The sequence below is a fragment of the Citrus sinensis genome, chromosome 4, assembly GCF_022201045.2.
Source record: "Citrus sinensis cultivar Valencia sweet orange chromosome 4, DVS_A1.0, whole genome shotgun sequence".
Taxonomy (NCBI): domain Eukaryota; kingdom Viridiplantae; phylum Streptophyta; class Magnoliopsida; order Sapindales; family Rutaceae; genus Citrus; species Citrus sinensis.
Genome location: NC_068559.1, coordinates 27200733 through 27224383, shown reverse-complemented (window position 1 = coordinate 27224383; position 23651 = coordinate 27200733). Strand labels below are relative to the sequence as shown.

Below are 23651 nucleotides of genomic sequence, written 5' to 3'. Positions count from 1 at the left end.
GTCCTTGACCTTGTGTTGTGCTTCGTCGTTTCTCTCTCATTTTTTCATCTTGGTAAACTAAACGACGTCGAATTGCATGACATCAAGTTGTCAACTGGATCAAGACCCAATTGCTTTATCAGGATTCTTTTTCCCTCGATTCACTCAAATATTATTTATTTATTGTTATACGCAACCTTGATTTACCCATTAAATAAGCTCCTTGATTAACGCCACTGTTGGCAAGTCTATTTCATGTGATGTGTAATAAACAAAGCCAACTTTCCAGTGGCTACCAGCACTATATACGTACTTCAAGAATATATGTGTACAATAAATATATTAGGACTTTATGATCGAGTCTACTCAAAAGAATGGTCAGCCACCGAGGTTTTTCCTTATTATGGAGATATCTTGACTGGTAATTTGAAAAGCTTTCTTTAAAACTTCATCAGGGATTGGTGGTTTGGAAGCGAATGTAGCCATCGAAGTCATTTGGAGTCCAGGGTTTTGGCTACTGAGCCCAGATAGGGCTAATGCAGGCTTTGAGGAGTCCATGTTGTAGAGAAAATGAATCAAGCCTTTAGGGAACACAAACGAGTCACCGGGCCGCAATTGTTGCGTGAAGAGACGACCCAACGTATCCACAAAGCCTACAAGTAGTGCTCCCTTAAGGCATATGGTCACCTCCGAGGCCCGTGGGTGGGTGTGCGGTGGCACGATCCCGTTAGCAGCAATGTCAATACGGGCCATGGTCAGGCCCATTGTGTTGACCCCAGGTAAATTTTTAGTGTTGGTGAGGGTGGCATTGAACCCAAATATGTTACCACTTGTCTTGCCAGGCTTAGCTAGAGCTGATGTGACAAAATGGGAAGAAACTGCCGAGTTTGGATTGAGACATGGTACCCCATTGTTGTAAAATAATGAAGGTGATGCCGTGTCTGCAATGCAAAAATCTTGTAGCGGAGGTGGATCTGTTTTTGCTAGGCTTAGTAGAAGAGCTAGGGAATAAAGGAACAATTGGATCGTCTTAGAGCTGATTTTCATAGTTGCTTTTTTGTTGTGAGAAATGACAGTTATATTTTGGTTTATGGGTATGTGTGAATTTCAATAAGCAAAGAAACTTATATATAGTAGGTGTTAGACAATGATATTTTAGATTGAAACTAGAATTTATTCATGTGGAACAGAAGTGATTGAGTAGCTTAAGGTTTTGGGCATTCGAAGATGAAAAATCAAGGCAAGCAAAAAGGAAATAAAATGAAACCATCACAGTCCCGGATCAGTCAGTGACGTGCTTAAAATTGTGAAAGCCTAATTACTCCTTCTGTACGTAGACTGGCCTTAAAGCAATGGCACTGCTTAGTAGACTCCCACTTGCCTCCCGCTGAAAGAGAAAGAGAAAGAAAAATGAAAATAAAATAGAAAAGCAAATATGTACACAGAGATTAAAGTATTAGGCGATGCAATTGATTGAACATAACGTCACTAATTTACTAATGCTTACAAATATAATATAAAATTAGTAAATTAATACTAATTGTAAAATAAAATACAAATTTTAGAAATAGAACATAAAATTTGTAAAAGAAAGATAAAACTAGTAAATTACTATAAAGCTGGTAAATTAATGTATTACTGATAAATAAAATAAAAACTCAAAAATATAGCATAAAACAAGTAAAATAACATTAAGTGCAAAATAAAATATAAATTTTGTAGATTATACCTAAAACTTATGAATAAAATGTAAAATAAGTAAAGCTAATATAAGAGTTACTAAAAAAAAATATGTAAACTAAAAACTCATTATAATGTTTATTATCTTATATATTTATTGATTCTTTTATTTAAATTGAATAATGCTAGTTATGCATTTATGTAATACACATTTATGTAATACATGTAATCCATATTAAGATAAATAATTGTGCTTCATTAACTTGTATAATAAATAGATATTATTATAGAAAATAGGGAAAAAAGTATACAAATATACTAGAATAAATATAGAATTTATGGTTAAACGAATTCAATAAAACTCATTCTACTTTTTTTAGTAAAATTTTTTGTTTAATTAATGAGTAATTTTTTCTTTATTTAATTATAGAAAATATTTTTTTGTAAATGAATAAAATATTTTTTTACTAAAATTCTGTAGAAACAATGTTAATTTTTTAAATAATTAATAATGTTGTATGAATTTATTAATTTTATTTTATAATTATTAATTTTATTTATAATTTATAATATTTATCTTTATCACGATATTAATACCGTAATTTTTATTACGATAGTATAGAATTTTTCGATAAAGTATTAAATTCGGAGAGCTGTGTCACCTGTTGGGTCGAGTGTCCGTGCAGCTCTCATCACAGACGCTCAACCTTTCTACTTCACTCTCACTTTTCCAAGTGGGCCTTGCAAGCTTATATTGTCTTTGATCTCTCTAAACTTCTCTCTCAATTGGATCTTTAACTTCTCCCTCATAACTTCTCAAGGGGGAAAAAAATGGATCTTGACTCAAAATCTATTCGTAAGACCATAAATAATTGAAAAGTTGCTTAGATTAGTTGTGAATCTTTCTTTAATCAATGCACCCACTCTTGATTTGTTGAATCTCCAAATTTGATTCAACTAATCTTCAATGATTCATTAAATATTGCAACTATATATTTTCTCAGCAATAAAGTTTTTTTTTTTTTAATTCACTGTGAAACGTTACTAGTAAAAATAAAAAGCTAAAATCTTCATTGGAAATATAATGTGGTTTGAGAGTTATTTCTACTTTTGAACAACTTGTTCTCTCTCTCTCTCTCTCTCTCTCTCTCTCTCTCTCTCTCTCTCTTTTATCCTTATTTTCCCATTTTTGTTTCTTTTATTAAAATGATTGAGTTTTAAGCTATAGGAGTTTCTAGAAGCAATAGAACAGACAAATGGTTTCATTACCGTAAAAAGGTGGAAATCAAGTGATAATAGAAGCATTGAAAAAAGAGTAGAACACAGCACCACAGAGCCCATGTGGGTGCCTAGCTTTCTTCTTCACTAGTTATATATTTTAAAGTTCTATTTCTTTTTGTCTTTATTGTAAGCTGCTCATTCTTGGTCTCATAGTGTGATCCAGTGGATTGATGTCTTATTCATGCCAGTTAAGTCCATGTAGTACAAAGTTTGTTTCTTTGTGTGGTAATTCAGCTTTGCTTCTGAAAACTAATGGGTGAATCAATATTGGATGCTTCACCTTCAAGTCTAAATCTTGAAGATAAGGTACATACCCTCTTGTCCATGTAATGAATTATAAAATGGAATGTCCCATTTGCTTACTTCAATTCCCATTATTCGTTCTTGAATCTGTTTTGTTTGTTTGTATACCGTTGATTTGCTGAACACGTGATTTCTAAATTCCCATGCTGTTTTTGTTGTTATGAGTTGTCGCCCTGTTTCTTGCTTAGATCTTTGAAAGTATTCTTGGATTTTGGTTTTTGTGTTATGTAAACAGATGGGAAAGGCAGTTCCCTCAAATCCTGTCCTCGAAGTGTCGGTTTCTTTTGGTAGATTTGAGAATGATTCACTGTCTTGGGAAAAGTGGTCATCTTTTTCACCTAATAAGTATTTGGAAGAGGTTGAGAAGTGTGCAACACCGGGATCAGTAGCTAAGAAAGCAGCCTACTTTGAAGCTCATTACAAGAAGATTGCTGCAAGAAAGGCTGAGCTGCTGGATCAGGAGAAGCAAATGGACAATGATTCCTCAAGGTTAGATAATCAAACTTGTGGAGATCTGATGGCAGACAATTGCAAGAACAAATCAGAATCTGATATATCTGATCATCAAAGGTCTGATGATATAGTTTACCCAGAAACCAGCTTGGTTAATGAAGTGAGGGGAATGCCTGTTGATCAGCCTGGTGGGGATGCTGCAATTAAAGTGGAGTGTCAAAGCTCGCCAGTTGAGAGAGTGAAAGAGGAGAAAAGCAGATTAGAAAGTCCGACATCAAACAAACCAGAAGAAGCTGTGGTTGTTACAGTGAAAGAAGATGTGGAAAATAGTTCCATGCGGATGGTCATTGTAAAGGAGTTACAGGAAAAGGAAATGGAACCTGCTACAAATGTTAAAGAAGAAAACGTGAAGTTGGATCATCCAAAGAATTCTCATAAGGTAAACTTTTGTATATTAATTGGTTGTTTGGTTAATTTGGTGTCTCTTCTTATATTTATTTTTCAAAATTCTTAATTTAGATTGCACCGGTGAATAAGGAGAAAAACATTTCTAAGATAAAGAAGAAACCAGCATCACCTGCTGCAAAGTCCTCACCTATAACTAAGGCATCAAGAATAGCTAAGTCACCGCATCTTTCAACCCCCAAAGTGTCAAAGCCAACCCCTATGTCTACTCTATCTTCATCAAGATCTTCAACAAAGATAGGAAATGGTTCATCTTTACCAAGAAGCAAGAATCTTTCTGCAGGAGAAAGCAAGAAAGTGGCTCCTAAGTCCTTGCACATATCTCTGAGTCTGGGCCCATCAAGTTCTGATCCAGTTTCTCTTACCACAACTAGAAAGTCTCTCATTATGGAGAAAATGGGGGATAAGGACATTGTCAAGCGAGCTTTTAAGACATTTCAAAACAATTACAATCAGTTGAAATCTTCTAAAGAAGAGCGATCGCCAGCACCAAAGCAGGTTTATGATACTATTATATTTCCCATGCAAAAGGCCTGTTCATGTTTCTCTCATTTTTCCCGTGAAATGGTCTTATTGACTTTGTGAATTTTTTTTTCCACTGTGAAATTGCACAGGTGACTGCAAAGGGAGCCGAACCAAGGGTTCCCTCTTTGACTCCCCGGAAAGAGAATGCAGGGTAATATTTCTATTTTTACACTTTTCTCTGCTGATGAGTGTAGGTACTGTTTTATGCTTGCATTTGTGTTTGTGTGTGAGAGTTAGCAAATTCATTTACTCAAATCATGGATCTGTCTAAATTAGTTATGACCCAAAACACAGCTTCACTTGGCTCAGTTTGTTATAATCCATTGACGAATGGTCTGAAAATTATTGCTTTGTGCCCCTTAGCTACAGTTCTGTTGTTGTCCAATGTCCAGTAATGCCAATTTTCATTTTGGGAAAATTCAATTTTGCTTTGGTTGGTTTGGATAGGTCTTTCAAAGCAGCTGGTGTGGAGAAAAAATCTGCTAAGGCTGCCCCATCTTCTTTATCATTGAAAAGTGATGAAAGGGCCGAGAAAAGGAGAGAGGTAATTGGTCAACACTTCCCTTCTCTCTCTGCGAGTCATTTGCTAGCACTCAGATTCATTTGATTTTGAAAAATTGAAGCCTTTATGGTAATCTCAACTATTGTATTCTGTTTTCCAAGAACTTGGAGGAAAAATCCAATGCTAGAGATGCAGAGAGACTTTGCCCCCATACAAAATCAAGGGTGCATTTTATGTTTTTCATAGTGAAGACAGTCTTTCCATCCTTGTCATTTGTTAAAAGTCGCATCATAAGCTTATTGGAATCAATTAAATTCTATAGGAACTGGTGGATTACCTTTCATTCCCACTTTCACACTATACGAAAAACTTTTCTATCTGTCGATATCCATTGTATATAAATGTGTGTGTGTGTGTGTAAATTGCTTTCCTGAGCTCCACATGCTTGACACAGGAGAATAAAGAAGTGGATATCAAAAAGGTAAGGCAGAACTCAAGTTCCAAAGCCAGATCAGCGCCAAGTTTATATCCTGAACAAAAGATATTGAAAGGCTGTTTAAATAAGGTATGTCATGTCATATTATCATTACATATGCTGGCAAACTATCCAAATGAGTATCCTCATTCCAAGGGACAGACTGATTACTTTATAGATATCACCTGGTGTCAATGTGAAATCACCTTGGTATAGCTTTGTGATTTGACAAATATTATCTCTACACGAGTAGAATAAAAATCTTAATTTAAGGTGAAGTTAGTACCCGACTTATTATCCGTGGTGGTAGATGAACCGATTGACTAGATTTTACGCTTCGCTGTTACCCTGAGTCTAGTGCTTGCCAAGTGGAGGAATACAAAGATTTACATGATTTATCACTTCTCGAGTGAGATCTATTGGCTATGTGGGCCAGGAAGCAGTTTTGGCTCATTAGTCATTAGTATTTGAGTGGATCTGCGGAAGTATTTACTTGGTGGTTTGGCTCTTACGCGTTAATTGAGGTGCCTGTTTAAGCTGCCATATTTATCTGCAATCTTTGTTTAAAACTCAAGTTAATGTACTTTTTATGAGTCACTTTGAAAACTAGTGAGAAATATTTTCTATGTCCACTAATATATCTCCAACTCTTGGAATTTTCAAGCCGTACTTCCAGGAAGTTCCATGCAGTTAGTAGTGCGAAATGTACTACCATGCCTTATGTAACCCTATATCAATTATTAGCTTAGTCAGCCTGGAGCAACCAAAGAAGTTGATCAAGGCTATGTCCTCTTGTTGGTTGAGTCATCTGAGATTAGCTCACAAAGGTGCCTAGATGTACAACAAAAATAATCAAATCTGTCTTGCCAATTGAGATCTTTGAGTGGAGTCATGAATCCACCCATGAAAATTTCAATTTATCTTTGTCTTCTAAGTTTCTATTAATGTAAACTATATTGTGACATGGGTCTATTTTCACAGGAGGGTTTAAAGAATGAGATACATCGGTGAACTGGGTCTCTTTCATTGGAAATCACCAAGTATCCACCATCAGCAAACACAAATAAGAATACAATTTCAATGGTCTGGTGAAGGAACACAAGATGTGACGATGTGCATATCTACTTTGGAGGGTAATTAAATCTAATGGACAGCAGATAAAATATGAAGTCGTTGCTTCTGTGTAAGGGCCCATGGCCGTGTGTCATGATATTATTACTTAGCGGGGAGAAACCAACCACTCATTGATGAGTCACAGGCTGCGGATATGAAACATCCTATTAATGGTCATCTTCTTTTCTTGTGGGCCTTGTTCATTATTTGTTGAAATAGAGAAGAGAGTGAAGCTGTGATATCTCTTATCGATGAACTACCGCACCCATATATAATATGTAGCCTCAATAAAAAAAAGGGGGATGTGGGAGTTCTGTTAGAAGGTTTAAGTAGCTTTTGTATTGCATAATGAGCTGTAAAAATGTCGGAAGAGCATGGACTTCTTGTGCCTGTTGCACCCAAATATGAACGTTGACGCTGTTTTTTTTTTTTTTTTTTTTTTTTTTTTGGGGGTTAATGCTAGTCATCCGTCTATTAAATTCGAGGTTACGTTTTTGGTTTTGTTCATAAGCTTATTAAAGTGTTTAAAATTTATGGAAATGTATAAAAGAGAATCATCGAATTAAAGGTTTTTCTCAACTCACAAAAATAAAATTAAAAAAAAAAAAGGAATGAAGAAGAAAATGTTTTCTCTTGGAATAAAGAAAGTTACCATGTAAGCCATTTTGAGGCTGCGTCGTGGGGTGACACGAATCAGTTAAGTCGATTCCAAGAGAAGGCATTTGTTATATTAAATTTGTTCTTATACTTAAATATGTTAAATTTGTTCTTAAAATTAAAATTAAAAAAAACTTCCCTCTACTTAATTTAATTACAAAAATTAAATGAAATTATAATTACATGAAATTAACATGATAATTTTGAAATGAATTTATAATTACAAAGAATTAACATATTATATTTTGAGATTAATTTGTTATATTAAATTCAAGAGATTCTTGTAATTATAATAATTTTATTTTTTAAAAATTTGTAGAATAAAATGATCTTTTAATTCATTTTAGGGTAAAATGATCATTTGTTAATGTCAAAATAGTTGATTGACACAAGTCTAAAAATAAATGTGGTGTAAAAAAAAGGTCAAAATTTTTGTGGTGATTAGATGTAAATACGATAGAATAGAGATGTTACAGAGATACTTTTCTTATTTCCTTTATTACAAAATCTGCAACTTGGTTCAAAATTTTAAAATCTCTAGTTCTTTTTTAAGTTTTTTTTAAAGTTATATTTAATGTAAGTTACAGTCAGATTAAATTTACCCACGGGTTCATTTAATGCTATTGATCTATCATTTATGTTTGGTTATTAAAAAATTAATTGTAAGTTACAATAAATATAATTTAGAAAAACCTTCTAAAAAGTTAGGAAAAATTGCGATCGGGTTCCTCCCTCAAACTAATTGACACAACGGGGGATATGATATCACTTCGTGGGAATCTGTGTCATAATACTAACAATTTGTTTCTTCTTTCCAGACTTGGAATTCGGAAACTAGGCATTCAAACTCTGCCGCCAACACCGAGGGGTACTTTTTTCCAATACGCTCATTGTTGTCTTCTACTGATGCTTCCTCAATGATAATTAGTTCAATGCACATATATATAATTATATATAATGTTTGCAATTTCTAAGTCAATGGTAGCTTCCGATGACCGTGACCAATTTGGAAGGAATTCCATAATAACATAAATTGGATTTGCACTCTTCCATCATTCTGGACAGAAAATTGAAAATTCAACCCCATAATGGTTACAGTTGCACTGAGAAAGTACATAGGTGAAAGACGGCCCTACATTGCTATACTCTTGAATTAACCAAATGTTGGCTTCATGCATTCAAAAAATTCACTCGGTTACGTTTATTTTCAATTTTATAATCTTTTTAAAAAATGCATAAGATCTATATACACAAATCTTCCTTTAGAAGACGAATTATATACTTCAACAAGAATCAGAATCTGACTCACTAGAATTGCTTCTGGACTTGTCAGTGAAGAAATGTTCTGGCAAATTTGGAAACCTCACAGTCCTTTGTGCTGGCGATATTGGGGATGACGATCCAATGCCTGTCAATGGTGACCTCCTCTTTTGCATATTTCGAGCAATTTCAATACAAACTTGATCAACCATGCCTAGGAAATCTTTGATTATTACAAACAGTTGCAGTGGATGTGCTTTGTGCTCTTTTGCTTGGTAATACTCTGTAGTTTTCCTCACAAGTACCTTTACCCTAGTTTGCTCTTCTCTCAAAACATTTAATTCTTTTTCAGCTGTTTCAAGAAACGCTTTCATCTCTTTCACAAACCCTCCTCCTCCATCAGCGGCACATTGGGACACAAGCTCTCGGATTTCGACTACACGAGCTGAGAGAGTTGAGCAGGTTCCTGAAGCGGCATCATAATCTACTGTGGCTGCTTTCTTTACATTAGAGAACTCTGCACTGAGGCCTCCTATTACGGGCAAACCCAACCGCATATATTCCTTCTCTTTTTCCTCCTTTGGTGTAGAATTTTCAAAAGTTAGGCTGCCGCTGCTGCTGTTCCTGCTGCTTCCACTACGACTCAAGCTACGGTTCCTGTTGATCACACAGCGTCTTCCCTCAGCTCGAACAACTTCTTCTACCACAAAGTGAAGCAAGGTTGTTTTCCCATCAGTGCTTTTAACATCAGAGAGCTTTCTAAGTGCTGTAAGGTTGAAAGCTTGCGCATTCCCTCTAGCAGTTCCCGCATTCATGCGATTGCCAGCCTTGAGGATTGCCTCTAAAAGTTTCAATAAGAGTCCTCGAGTTCGAAGCTCCTTGCAACCCAGTTCAAGGGTTTGTAAAGTTTCTTTGAATTGGGCAATCTCAGAGTCATAATTTGATCTGAATAGCAGGGCATGAAGACGGGTATAAGCTGAGGGAACAGCTTTCAGAATGTGGTAGTGGAAGGATTCAGCGTCAGCAAGCCTTGTGGGATCACCATCGAAATCAAGAATCTTGGATTGTTCTTCTTTAGTTGGGGCTACTCTTGTCAGCTTTTCAAGAGGTTCTGGATTTAGCTCTTTACCATCCAAGATTGCACTGAGGAGCTCTCCGCGAGAGAGTGCCAAAGATTTTAGGACAATTGCAGTGTTCTGAGACTTGCGAGCATCAAGAAGGATAACCTGTGAATTGGGACCAGTTGAATTCTTTGAGTTTCTTTCTCTTGTAGGTGATCTCCTGTTAGTGGCAACATATCCAAAGAGTGCTTCCATAAGATCGCCATCAAACCTGAAAAAACATCAATCAAGAGTTACAGAAATCAGTTGGTTGATCCAGTTTACATATAAAAAATTAACGCCATCTAAAATTGCAAATCACAATTACCTAAAAGAACCACCATCAATTTTGTCCCACACCATTGAATGTTCAACATTTTTGTTCACTTTGTCCCAGTGCAACGGCTTAAGTTTTACGTGGCCATTCCCATTTCCTGTCTCGGCAGAAGAGTCCTTTAATTGACCCTCGTTTGAACTCCTTTTCGGAACAGAAGGCGGTTTCAAAATTGATGGTGGTGGAGGCGGTGGAGCAGGATTTTTCTTTGCCGGCACTGGCGGAGGCGGAGGCGGAGGTGGAGGTGCTGCAGTGCTTTTATTGTACTGAATTGGCGGTGGAGGTGGCGGAACGTTTGATTGTTGAATTGGTGGTTGCTTTTCTTGAATAGTCTTGAGAGCAGAGGGCGCAGGAGTTGGAGTTGGCTTAGAAGTTATGATATGATCCAAATCATCATTTTCTGGTTGAACTTTAACGTGGGAAGATGAAGACTTTCCTCTGAGTAAAGGAACTTCTTGTACAGCCTCAAACTTGTTAATACTCATCCCTTGTTCCTTTTCTTCCTCATGTCTTGGACTATGTAAAATCTCTCTGTCAAAGCCCTTTCTCTTGTCACCCTCTTCAAGCTTTCTCCAATAAAGCACATCCAGCCCATTCTCATCAACAATCAACCCCCTGAGGTTTCCATCAAATCTTGTAAACTCGTTCGACGGCCGCCCCTCGTTGGAATTATTACGATCACCATCACCAACTCTCTGTCTTTTACGTAAAATATATCTTTGAAGTGCAAAGAAAAACAACACGGCGATAAATAAAGTACTGGCTGCTGTTGCAGCTACTGCCTTTGCGATGGTTTTGTTATCCGATGGCGACCCTGATTGCGGTGCCGATAGTGATGGCGGCGGAGGGACTAGTTGCGGGGATCTTGGCGGAGGCAATGGAGTTGTAATCGGAGGATCGCTAGTGATAGTGGGTGATGGTGCAGGAGAAGATGGAGGGTCAAATGGATAAAAAGTTTCAATATTCCGAGGCTGGCAAGATGAAAAGGGAATAACAGAAATGAGAATATAGAGAAGCAGAAGCCATGGCTGAAATATTACAGCCATGAAATTTTGCAGATGGATTTGAAACTAAAATCTTTCAGTTTATTATTTTTCTCTATTCTCGGTTGTCTTCTTCTTTTTGGGGGGTTTTGGTTTGCTTGACAGTTTCAAAGAAACACATAACATATGAAGTTAGTTGCTCCCCCATTTTGTTCTAACCAAAATCTTAATTGCTTCGCGGCCATTTTTTTTGAAGATAAAATGACAAAAAAGGCCTCGTTTCAGATTTAGTTAATGATGCACTTAGCGGACGATTTGGTATTTTAAATTTGAATTCGGGCTATCTAATTTGGTCTTTTGTGTGCGGCTGGGCAAGTTGTTGAATTGGTGCTCTATTCTATGCCTCTGTATCATTCTTGAAGCGGTAAATTTGGTAATAATTTTAAATTGAAAAGGAAATCAAAAGCAAAAATTTACGATATAATGCGCGGGTCATCATGGCAATAGTGGCGAGGATTTTTGTTACTTACACGTAATAAACAAAGTCAAGAGCGAGACACCATCAAATTCTCAACTTCTAATCATTTGTATAAGACATTTCCCTGGTCTTGACTTTTGACATCAAAATTGTAAAAGTGTCTTCCAGAAAATAATAGTAGTAATAGGAAAATACGGTGCCGACTTGTGGCATCAACCTTGCATCAAGTTTTGTTTTTGGGATCACCCACTCGCAAAGACCTTTTCTAAACGATAAAATAAATAAATGTATGAAACAAAGTAAAGGATTTTCGGGGGCCCAATTGCTGCTAAGAAGGGGAAGTGGCTCTGCTCACCAAATTTTTTTTTTTTTTTTGAATCGTTGGCCGCTCCGTTGACTTTATCTTCGTGTTGTGTAGTCAGTAGTGGGTGAAAGAGATAAAACTAACGAAATGGTCAGCCTGAGAAGATTTGTCAAAAGTCAAACCTAATACTATGTCTGTGAATTTGTATCTCTGGAGGGTTTCCTCTTTCAATTTTGCATTTGTGAGTTGCGATGTTAGTGCCAAAAATGAGTGTGAATTTGTGCCTCCTGCTCGACACAAAATTACTAGGGCTGTTTTTTTCTATTCAATTTTCACTTTAGGCGTGACATATATTCTAGCAAAATGAGTCCTCCGAGATTTCTATATGATTCATTATATGACAGTAAGATGAAAATAATAATGATAATTAATTACTGAACGATTATTATAAGGTCATGTAACTTTGCAAGTTGGATTAATGTTTTTTTTTTTAACATAAGTTGTGCTTGGGGGCCTTGAATTGAGCTGACCAAAAATTTCTTGGGCTTATTCGACCTACAGATCCGGATTCTTCGAAGCCCATCATTGACTCTGGGCTGCCTTCAAACTATTCAAAATATTTATTCGATATTTGACCCTCAATTCATCCCACCAGCGCACATAGTTCTCCGTTAGATCTCTGATTTCCTGAGGTAGCAAATATCATAGGTTGCTGCTTCCAGAAAGGCTCTTTCAAGTTGATGATTAGCCAAGGGACCATGATATCCAAGGAACTGCACAAAAACAAAACAAAAATAGCAAGCGACCAGCTAGATCCATTTGATTACAATAAAACCTCAATCTACCATTAAGTTGTCAGAAACTAGAATTATATCTCTGCCAAGAAAATGGCAGCAATTATAAATTCAAACCAAAAAAGGACATGAAAGCCGATTCCAAATAGAACATAACAGATTCCCAAAGTAAAATTAGAGACAATTAACTTCAGAAAATCAGCACGGCTGAACTTGTAAACCTCTATGTCCTGTTGACAATAATCTTTAGATTTCTAGGTTGTATGGGGGCGATGGATTGCTAGCGATGAAGATAGGTGATGGTGTTGGTGGCGATAATGGATTTGAGAGTGATGATGATGGTTGAGGGAAGAAAATAAAATGAATTATGATTCTCTTTTTGTGTTTTTCTCTCACAATCTTTAAAATCTAGTGAAAAAATAATTTAATTGTAAATAAAGTTAAAAAAGCTGACTTAGTTGTCAATGTTAAAATTTAATTTTAGCAACTTATTTTACTAGAAGAGAAAAATGATCATCGTACAAATAAAATACATAATAATAACTATTTTTTAATAAGAATAAATTTAAAAATAAATGAGTTAAAGTGAAATATGGGTATGAAGAGGGTGGATTAAGTATCATCACTCAATGTTTGTCCAGGCAAAGGCTTCATTGGTGTTCCTAATTAAGGCTTGGTTAACTTTTTTTTTTTCAATTTTGAAGTCCAGCATTAATTTTACCTTAGCTAGAGTAGATAAATCTTTATCTTATTAGTAGTGAACTTGTTATCTTAATAAAGTTAAGGTTATTTCTCCTCCCACAAATGTGGTGAGTGAGGATAAAAATCTTTAGTAAACTCCTTTATTATATATATATATGGAGCCTTAGACAAGTGGATATAACTTGTGTCCAATAAATCCTTGAGTTGTTTCTGTAATTTCTCAAGTTCGGGTGGCGCTATGCGGTAGAGCACCAAGGCTGAATGTTTAGCATCTTGTTCCAACTAATATATATATGTAAGAAAAAACAACATAGTGAGTTAAACAAATAAAACCAGCAGGTTAAATAAACAGAAGCAACACTGGAAATAACAACTGGAAAACAGCAGGGAAAAGAAAATGAAACCCGAGGCCTGCACATGTCAGTTTCCTTAAAACAGATTTACCACTTATTGAAATATTTTTTAAAATACTTTAGGTCTGCTGGTAACTATTTCCCAGGATACAACGGGCACGAATTTCCGGTCAAGCACATACATGTAATTCCGGCGAACCAACAGTGGCAAACTTGATCAGAAAAAACAGATGAAAGGAGGAAAGACAAAATTGTAAATGCTATGTGTTCTGGTTTCAGTGTGTAAAAAACAAAAGAGCGAAGGTGCCTTTTTATACTCATGTGGGTGGGTAACAACAACAAAAGAATTGAATTTCGGAATACAAATCTTTTGAATTCAAAGACTGTTAAATTGTTACAAAAAAAATCAAAAGGAAATTAAAAACGTATCATGCAAACTTGGATGATTTTGAGCTGACATTCACGTACACAGGACGCGCGGGCGCACACGAGTTCAATTAAATCAGTCTAGGATTTGTACCCCTCTCCCTCTGCAAACGTGCGTGTGGAGAGAGCCTTTATCCTTATTATTCTTATTCATGCATGGTTAAGTGTTTGTATATAAACACTAATCCATAGGCTTCTTTTTCCTACGTGGGATAAGCCTCATTTCCTTTCAAATTTCCAATTTTAAGGGTGAACTTTAAGAGATAATTTCTCATTCACCCAAGCACCATTTTGAGAAAATAAAATTACACTTATGAAGTATTAACGGAATAGAATCCGAACCTCACACGATTTCTCACTTTTGTTAAGTGGGATCCACTCAAAATGTGCCCTCAAAATAGCATATAGATATGCTATTTTTTCAACAATATATATATAAAGGCTTTGCATTAAAATATATGTAGTTGGTAACCAATTCAAAAATGAAAAATTACCCTATTTGATTTTCCATTGATACGATTTTGAAATTTCTTGTATGTGCAGCATGCAGATCAAGTTTAAAAACACAAAAGTTCTCGCCGACTAACGAACGATTGGTGATAGTATCTAATCCCAAAAGAGAATAAAAAACGATTGGTGATGGTCATGGAAAGAGTTTAAGGTAAACGTGACGGGACATTGAGCATAAACGAAGGAGGGAATTTTATTATTTATTATTTTTCGTCTGCAATAGCCAAACTAGGCTTTCATGGCCAACAACTAAAATGGTTTTTAAAAGTCTAATATCTTTCACGAAAGGGAAACCAAATAATCACGGATCTTTTGCAATATTTTTTAGCCAGCCGCACCAATCACCTCCAAAAAAAACTAGTTGTGGCACATCATCAACATCACATATTATAATGTAATGACAAATTAACCGTCCCATTATTAATGCTTAAGCTGACTAAACACAGGGAGATAAAACCAAAATTATAGTAAGTGCTCGAAGAAGGTGCCGGCAGCGGGAGGGTGCCAATCACGCCATTGCAAATGCAAAGCTGTGAGCTCAGCTGTGGATAATGGCTAAACCCAACCAAAAATCTCTCTTAACTCTGTGGTGTTCGATGCTTTTGCTCGAAACAAAGATGCCCAGGAACTGAAATGACAGATTTTAAGGCCCAACAGCAGGGCATATGGCTAATTATCACTTGCCACACACAAAAGGGCAACTAGACAATAGACAGAACACTGAAGCTGAGCCACACCCAGAGCCCCACATCAGCCAGCTGCCAGCCTCTTCATTAGGAGACATCCCAACGCATCTCACAACACTATTCACGTTCCTATCCCAAATATTCTCTTTTAGTAGACAACAAGATCTTTGCGTACCCAAAATCCTAATCCTTTCACATCATGCCATTTCTTTTCTCAAATTCAATCTCGACACACAATTCATGAAATATTCCTTTGGTATTTTCCAACCCATTTTTCATTTTGCATTTTCTTCACTAAAATAGATGTCACCGTAATATTGTATAATTATTCAGATTCCAATTAACTCCATTTAAATAGACGTACATCAATAAACTCTGACGAAACCAATTTCTTTAATTTTCAACACTCCACTTATATAATCAACTCGTTTCGAGTGTGTTTAGAGTGGAGATGTTAATAGTGATTTTATAAATTATAAAATTTATCATCTAATAATAAATTAGTAATGGCAAATAAAATTATGACTCAACTGTTTTGGTCTACTTAACGTTATTTAAGATTTTTAATCGCACTTGCAAATGAAATAAGCACAGAGTTTTTTTTTTGAAATACACAGTAAATTACCATTTTTTATTTATGAAAATTGTTCAAATTGCAACAATTAAAATAAAAGAGATTTCAAATCAATATAATTACACACAGATCTTTATGTTGTTATGAAAAGTCTTCAATTGTTGCAATTACTTCTTTAGATTTTAGATTCATTGGTTTGCTGACACTGGATGGTTCCATAATTTAATTAGTTAATATTTTTGCCCTTAAAATTGTCGTCATTATCATTAAAAAAAAAAAACCAAATGACCCAAAAAAAGAAAAAAAGAAAAAATGCGGTGAAGCAACAAAAACCGTTAAAACCAACGGAGAATTGCAGCATTTGCATGATTCCCTAATCGGTAAAATACATGACAAGAATCTAATCAGAGATGGTCATTTTGAGACGGCTAGTGGGAGAATCTAACGTCGAAGGAGGAGAACACGGTGCTGATGATGAGTGAATTGACGGTGATCGAAAGGGTGAGGACGGTGACGATGGAGAGGATGATGATGTGATAACGGACGGAGGTGATGAAGACAGATCACAACTTTCTCGTGCCTTCCTCTTGTTAATGCCTCTCCCTTCATTTCCCAAATTAACGTCTCTCGTCAAGTAATCTTTAATCCTTTTCACATCTGATAATTTCACCGGTTTCACTATAAAATCCTCTGCTCCGTCCTCTAAACATCTGTCGCAATTTTCAAATTTGAAACATAAATCAATAATACAAATCTGCAAAATAGTTTCAACTTTCAAATTAATTTCAGTTTTTTTAAATTAATATATATTTTACCTGTCTATGCGCGCCAAAATATTTTCTGATGACATAATTACAACTGGTATCTCTCTGAGAGCAGATGACTCCTGCTCAAGATTGTTGGAGGGAAAAAAAAAAGGGAAACAAAAACAGATTGATAAATAAACAAAAACAGATTTTGTAAATTAAGAAAAACAATAATTGTTGAATAAAGAAAGTTAAATGGAGTGGTTACCTTGATTTTCTTAAGTAACTCGTATCCGGTCATTCCAGGCATACAGTAATCTGTGATTATCAAATCCACTTTCAAACCCTGAATCCACCAAACGATTGATTAGAATTCAGGTCGAACTTTATTTAAAATAATAGAAAATTAAGCCTGATGTTTGAACTTTGAATCAAGTTCAAAATTCACTCACATCAAAGCCATTAATGCTCTGTTCCTCATCTAATCCAAGGAATTGCAGAGCTCTCCTTCCGCTATCAACTGCAGTCACTGCAAATGGAAACATAAAATTAGGTGGGCAAAAAAAAAAAAAAAAAAAAAACTGAAGAAAAATGGTAAGAAAATACGGACCTTTACAAGAAGAGATCGTTAGCAACCTCTCGATGACTTTTCTATCAACAAAGCTGTCATCAACCGCCAGGACATGAACTTCTTCAGTATCAGACGGCGATAAATCAAAACCATCGATCTCATCGGATATCAACCTCAACGAAGCGACGCCGTTTGTCGTCGTCATCTCTTTTCTTAGTTCTCACAACAGAAAGAAAGAAGAAAGAATTCTTAATTAAAACGGAAATGGTGTCAGTTTAGTGGACTCTCTTGGGGCAAGAGGCAAAAACATGACCCCAGGCCCGCTAAGCCATCTTCTTTTATACGCTGCCTATAAAGTACTATTATAATACGTCGTATCTGTCTATTTCATTATATTTTTTTCTCTATCAAATCAAATCTTTCTCTCTCTAAGAAATCTGCACTTTTTTTTTTTTTTAATACCAGCCTCTAATAACGCTCGGATTCTGAAATCCACTTTGGTGAGATCTCCAAATCAAGACATTATTATCTCATCTTCTCATCTCTTATCTCTCATCGCGGTGCTATTGATTTTTGTCCAGCGATATTTCGGTCAAATATTGGAATGCGTTAAAAAAAAAAGGAGTGATGGTGAATGGTCGGGATCGAGGAGATAAACTGGGCAGAGGTCAAACTATGACCGCATCAGTAATTCGATAACTGACACGTGTTCGGTACCGGCTGGGTTATGAAGGATGGTGAAGTTTTTACTGTACTGCCTTTCGCCGGTGACATTTACAGCCATAACTGTACTGTGGTCGTACCACTACAAGCACACAAGCCTTTGAATAAATAAAAGAAGGGAAATGGCTGTGGGGCATCTTCAGTAATCTCGTGAGTCATACACGTGCTGCCTCGTGTTTTGTTTGCTTCATTTATTTATTTTACTTTTTAGGTGATCCTATTATCTTTCTATGATTCACCTAAAGCTTTTAGCGTATCAAAGTCAAGCTGGCTTCTGTATATGAAAACGAATCTCGCTTCACTGAAAGTTTGAGATTGTGTTAATTGCAAGTTTGAATTTCAAAACGTTCTAAGAGAATTACGAGTTTGATCTTGTCTGCGGTAAGGTAATCTGGTATTTAATGGGAATAACATAAGTATATATACATCGATTATAATTAAAATATTTTGTGCAGATCGGATTCAACGAGATACCATTACCAATGGTAATCTCTTCGTATTTGCAGACTCGCGTGTATGAGATGAAGATGCAAGCGATGTATATCAGGTGATGATCGATCATGATTTACTTCAAACTAAAAATGGAGAATTCTACGAAATAGATGGATGTTTATCTTCGTTGCAAATTTGCTATCGCAACCCCAATGCAACATCGAAATTATAATTATGTTGATTTTTTTTTTCATTTCACACATCCCGACTCCATCACAGCCACGCATGCATAAACAAACAGAAAGATCTTACTTTGCAATTGAATAATCTATTTGTATTTGGAAATATCATTTTTATCCCTAAAGAGCGTGTTTTTCTTATGTTATTTTAACACTAAGAATAAGACGAGGTATTAAAAATTTTTAACATGCACTAAAGTGGTAAATGTTGTGGATCTAGTTGGGAATTATCCAACTATTCATGCAAATAACATAAATGATATGAAGCCAAAAGGGGCTAAATGATAATAAGTAAGTCAATGCGGGAATAATCAACATAACTTTCTCCACTTGCTCTCTATTTCATTCCTCAATCTTTGAATTTCTTTGATTCAAAATAGTTATGGCTATATCAATTGATCGTGTATATCTAACAACACACTTTGATTTTTAAGATATTGTACGTAATATTTTTTTTTGAATTGATTAATGTGGTGTACAACTTATAAGATGTTTCAAGTATTATAACACATATATCATAAATTATGTAGCTGTTTTTATAATGTATTTCATAAAGTTATAAATGTAAAATACATATATAGTAACGGTTAAAGTGTATTTGAATTACGTGTAATTTTTCAAAAAAGTATATTGATATCAGGTGGAGTACAAGTTATAAATAGTAAATAGTTAGGTTAATAAGAAATATAAAATTTAGGAGCCGGTTAAATTACGTTAAACGTAACTTATGCCCGACACAACAACAGTGATAAGTCCATGTTAACGTAACTTAGCCCGACACAATAATAGTGATAAATTTCATCACTAATATTATTGCTGTATCTGACTTAAGTTACGTTTAACGTAACTTAACCGGAGCCTTAAATTTGGGGTCAGGACATTTTGACGTCGCGAGTAAAGTGGGATGGAATGATGTTGTAATCTATCGAAATCCATTTCTAACTTTTTTTCCTTTTTCCTTTTTCCTTTTAAAATGGGAATTTATATTTACCACACGCCAAATCAGGGAGATTTGGGAGTCCAAAGAAATCTTGGCGTGGGACCAACACACTCTTTTTCAAAATTTGGACTTTTGCTATACTTTCTAAACTTTCAGACACTGTACTGGCACACAGCAGATCAAATCTCGCAGAGCACTGCGGTTGAATTGCCTTTCCAAAGAAGATTTTATGTTGTCACGTAGATCTAATCAACATATCGCGGCATCTTCTCCTTAAAGAGAGGTGAAAGCTAATCTCACACAACGTGATGCTTTGTCGTCACAGCCACCCCCGTCTTGTTTTTTTTTTTTTTTTCACTCAAACCCGCGTCGGTCAGGAGGAGAGCCACGGTTACGCTAACCCTAGGTCATTTTTCCGGTGACTAACCTGTACGGCCCTTTCTTTTTCTTTTTCATTTTTCCGTTTTTGTCATCGCCCTTCTAACTGGCAGAGTTGCACTTGCATTATTTTGAATTTTAATCACACAATGCTAAAGAGGGTAAAGAGCACTTGCTAATGAGCCCATAAATTTGAAACAATAAAAAATTATAATAAAGCCGTAGGATTAATTCCTTGGTAAGGTGCTTTAAACTATGTAAATCTCTTATGCTATTCTCTTTACTCTTTTTTTTTTTTTTGTTCTTAATATTTGCTGTTGTATGAGACTTTTTTCGGTGTTCCTTTATTTGTCTCGCAGCTAAGTTAATCTAGGGCATCTTAAGGTGTGACAAAGAATAGTTAGACTGTTCCAGGAGCTGTTCTAACCAATTAATCTAGCTTGGATCTTAGCAATTAAAAAAATTAAAATATTTATCATTATTCTTTGAAATAAGAAACATAAATTTCCAACTCTTAGACAAGAAATTAAAAGAGCATAAAGAACTGGTTGACTTGGGAATTGATTATGAAAAACAACTCTAATCAGACTAGAGCTTGATAGAAATTTTTTTTCTCTTTTTTAAGGGCAAACTAATGCCCATTAGTCAAACAGAATCTCAAATTTGGCCCACCATGACCCACTAATTTATATTTTCCACCCTCAGGTTTCATGATGATTGACGATCAATAAAGTGAAAAAAGAAAAGAAAAACGTGTGGGGATAAAAGTAATCGTACGACCCATTTGGAATCTTGATGAGTATGTGTATTTTGTTCTCTTGGCGTGTGGGCATGTCATGTGTGTGATTCGGAGGCATGGGCTCATGGCCGACCAACTGAACTCTTTTGAATGGATTGGATTTTGGGGATCCGATATTACATTGAAGGTTCGAAGAGAATCATAGCTCAAATGTACCCAGAATATATAATTAAGGTTAATAATATTTTTCATTGCTTCATAAGGTTAAAAAAAGAGAAAAAGAAAGAAAGCAATGACGACGGTGCGAAAGATGAATTTTTATTTAAGATGATATGGGATGGGAATCTGCTTTTTAATATTTCAGTGTGATTTGGCTATCTTATTTTTCCCACGGTTTCTTCAACTGGCAACCTTTTTTTATTTTTAAAAATTATTCCTCCTTTTCTGCTTTTACCAAACAGGTAACAAGACTTCTTCCATATTTTCAAACACTCTATTATCTTGGGGTATATTTAAGGAATCAAGGATATGCTATAACATCACAAGAATTGAAGAACTTTGGTAGTGACATCTAAAATATTCAGAGTCTTACTAAAGAGAAAAGTAACAAAAAATTTAACGCTCACAATTCGGTTGGTAGAAAAATTACTAGCGACAGAACTGTATTGGTTCCGAAATTAACTCTAAATCTTGAATCCCAATCTAATCTAACCTAACCTATGATGTTGTATGTGGTTGTTTCCAAGTGAATAAACAGTTAAAAACACATGAAGATGACTCTGTTTGCTTGTCGACTCACCCTCCAATTTAAAAGCAATCTGGGCCTGTTTGCTTGATTGCTTGGGGACACTGGCAGTGGCTAAGCTACAGTCACCACTCTTCAAAAGAAAGTTAATAAAAAAAAAAAGTATATATGTATTTATGTTTTTAAAAAATTGGAATAAGTAACCGGGCAGGTAACCAGACACACACTCACACGGCGAGCATTGAGCAACTTCATGCACAAAGACACCTCGAAGAAGGGCAATGATGCTATCCCACTAACAACCAATTTAAATCCAACCTGGCCAAAAAAAAAATGAAAATATAAAAATCATTGTATTCCTCTAGATATTTCCATATTTCTATTTATGCATCCTTACAGACTTACTTTAACATAAATTAAAAATAAGAAAAACATACATTGTGATATATTATGTGATAAAATATATTATATTAGAATATGTATTTTTTATTATTATTTTAATTTGTTTTTCTCATATTTTAATTTATCTTTTATTTAATAAAATAAGGGATTTTTTATTGGTGGAATGTATTATTTTACATTAATATTTTATAATTATTCTCAATACAACAAGAGACTGGAAAATACTTTATTTTGCGTTAAAATTTAAATTAAGAGTTGGCCTTTTAATACCCCCAAAATTTTTCATTAAATCCTTTCCCTAAGAATACCACACTAAAAAAAAGAGTTTAAAATTTCAATTAATTGTAATAACACTTCCATAATTCTAAAACTACATTTTATAAACATAAACTCCAGCCTCCTCCTTTTCCAACAGTCTCTCCCTCTCCCTCTCTCTCTCTCATTTCTAAAGTCAATCTTTGCCCCCTAAAAAAAAAGCTTCATAAGATATAAGCCAATTCTTTGAAATTTTACATAAGTTAATGTGAATTGGGAGTAACTAATTAGCAGGATTTTATTGTTATTTCCTTTTATGGTTTATTAATTCATTTTATTTCCTCCTTCACATGGTAAGTAGGTAAAAGATAGACATGGAGACTTTTAGTTGAGGTAAAAAAAAAACTAAAAATTAATATGAGATTTATTATTAACAATCCGTCTTGAAAATATTGTAAAGATTGTTGATTACATGAATTTTTTCTTTTTCTTAAAACTTTCGAGGAACAAGATTAATCCTTTTATTGTTCTGGTATAAGAAGATTTGATGCTACAATACTAAATTACTCATTTAAGTTCCAGAAGAGAGAACTTAAAAGACATGGACAAAAAACAAATTAGGAAAAGAAAATTATCAGTCATATACTCTTAAATGACACCAGTATCAAGCGTGCTATAACATTTTTCGCTTATATCACTCGTATACCTTAAGTTGATAAAAGAGTTATGGCGTCCACTTTTTCATTTACTACCGTTAAGAACTTAACAGAATTTGAGCAAAATGATTATTTTACCCTTTAAACTCAAAATGAAGTAAAAAGACAAATTTTCGTTGAAAATTAATGTAAATTTTCAATACACAATTTTTTTTTATTTTGTTATTAACAATACATTTTGTTATTAAAAAAATATGAATTATTAGTGGTACATATTATTAACAATTATCCATAAAAAATATCCATCTTATACCATAAAAAATTATTAACAACATATTATTTACAATTATACATATTATACCATAAAAAATTCAAGTTGGAGCTTGAAATAGTAGATCTTCAATAATTTAGGTTAAATTTTGGAGGAGTAGATTCGGTTGTAAAGTAGCTTTTTTTTTTTTTTTGCAATTATTAACAATTATCTGATAAATGGGATGACATGTCATTTTTATCAAAATATATCATATGACATGTCATTTTTTACTAGGTAAATGGGATGACATGTCATTTTTTTTAAAAAAAAACTAGATTACTCTTATGATGTCAGCGCTCGCAAACGGCAATTAACGGATTGGTGGACGGCAGAAGTGTTTTGTCAACTTAGGGTATACGAGTGATACACTTAAAAAGTATTGTAACACGTTTGATACTGGTGTCATTTAAGGATATATGGCTGATAATTTCCCATTAGAAAAAGACATAATGTCTTTTATTGTAATTCTTGTTTTAGGGTTACAATTGTAAGTTTGAGGGGTGGGGTTTTTTAAGGACGTTTGAGGGGGGGCGTTAGAAGCACTCCTCTTAAACTAGCGGTCATAAGCCCATAGT

At 34.8% G+C, this 23651-nt stretch overlaps 4 protein-coding genes across 4 annotated transcripts; 1 reads left to right on the top strand and 3 right to left on the bottom strand.

Annotated features, from left to right (window-relative positions):
- Positions 1–202: 202 nt before the first annotated feature.
- Positions 203–1066, bottom strand: LOC102613769 (germin-like protein subfamily 1 member 1). The gene has a single exon (XM_006483692.4). It carries the CDS (start codon positions 1024–1026, stop codon positions 358–360), a length of 669 nt encoding a protein of 222 aa, XP_006483755.1. The 5' UTR covers positions 1027–1066; the 3' UTR covers positions 203–357.
- A 1858-nt stretch (positions 1067–2924) lies between these two features.
- On the top strand, positions 2925–7207 carry LOC102614072 (protein WVD2-like 7). The gene is made up of 7 exons (XM_006483693.4): positions 2925–3246; positions 3479–4135; positions 4216–4659; positions 4776–4837; positions 5134–5230; positions 5643–5753; positions 6645–7207. Exons 1-7 carry the CDS (start codon positions 3193–3195, stop codon positions 6672–6674), a joined length of 1455 nt encoding a protein of 484 aa, XP_006483756.1. The 5' UTR covers positions 2925–3192; the 3' UTR covers positions 6675–7207.
- Positions 7208–8633: 1426 nt separating this feature from the next.
- Positions 8634–11317, bottom strand: LOC102613984 (formin-like protein 4). Its single transcript, XM_006484245.4, has 2 exons — positions 10122–11317; positions 8634–10025 (listed from the first exon to the last, which is right to left on the bottom strand). Exons 1-2 carry the CDS (start codon positions 11171–11173, stop codon positions 8717–8719), a joined length of 2361 nt encoding a protein of 786 aa, XP_006484308.1. The 5' UTR covers positions 11174–11317; the 3' UTR covers positions 8634–8716.
- A 4938-nt stretch (positions 11318–16255) lies between these two features.
- LOC102614357 (two-component response regulator ARR6) lies at positions 16256–17769 on the bottom strand. Its single transcript, XM_006483694.3, has 5 exons — positions 17294–17769; positions 17136–17212; positions 16952–17029; positions 16753–16823; positions 16256–16647 (listed from the first exon to the last, which is right to left on the bottom strand). The coding sequence occupies exons 1-5, from the start codon at positions 17457–17459 to the stop codon at positions 16338–16340; spliced, it is 702 nt and encodes a 233-aa protein (XP_006483757.1). The 5' UTR covers positions 17460–17769; the 3' UTR covers positions 16256–16337.
- Between the last annotated feature and the right edge of the window lie 5882 nt (positions 17770–23651).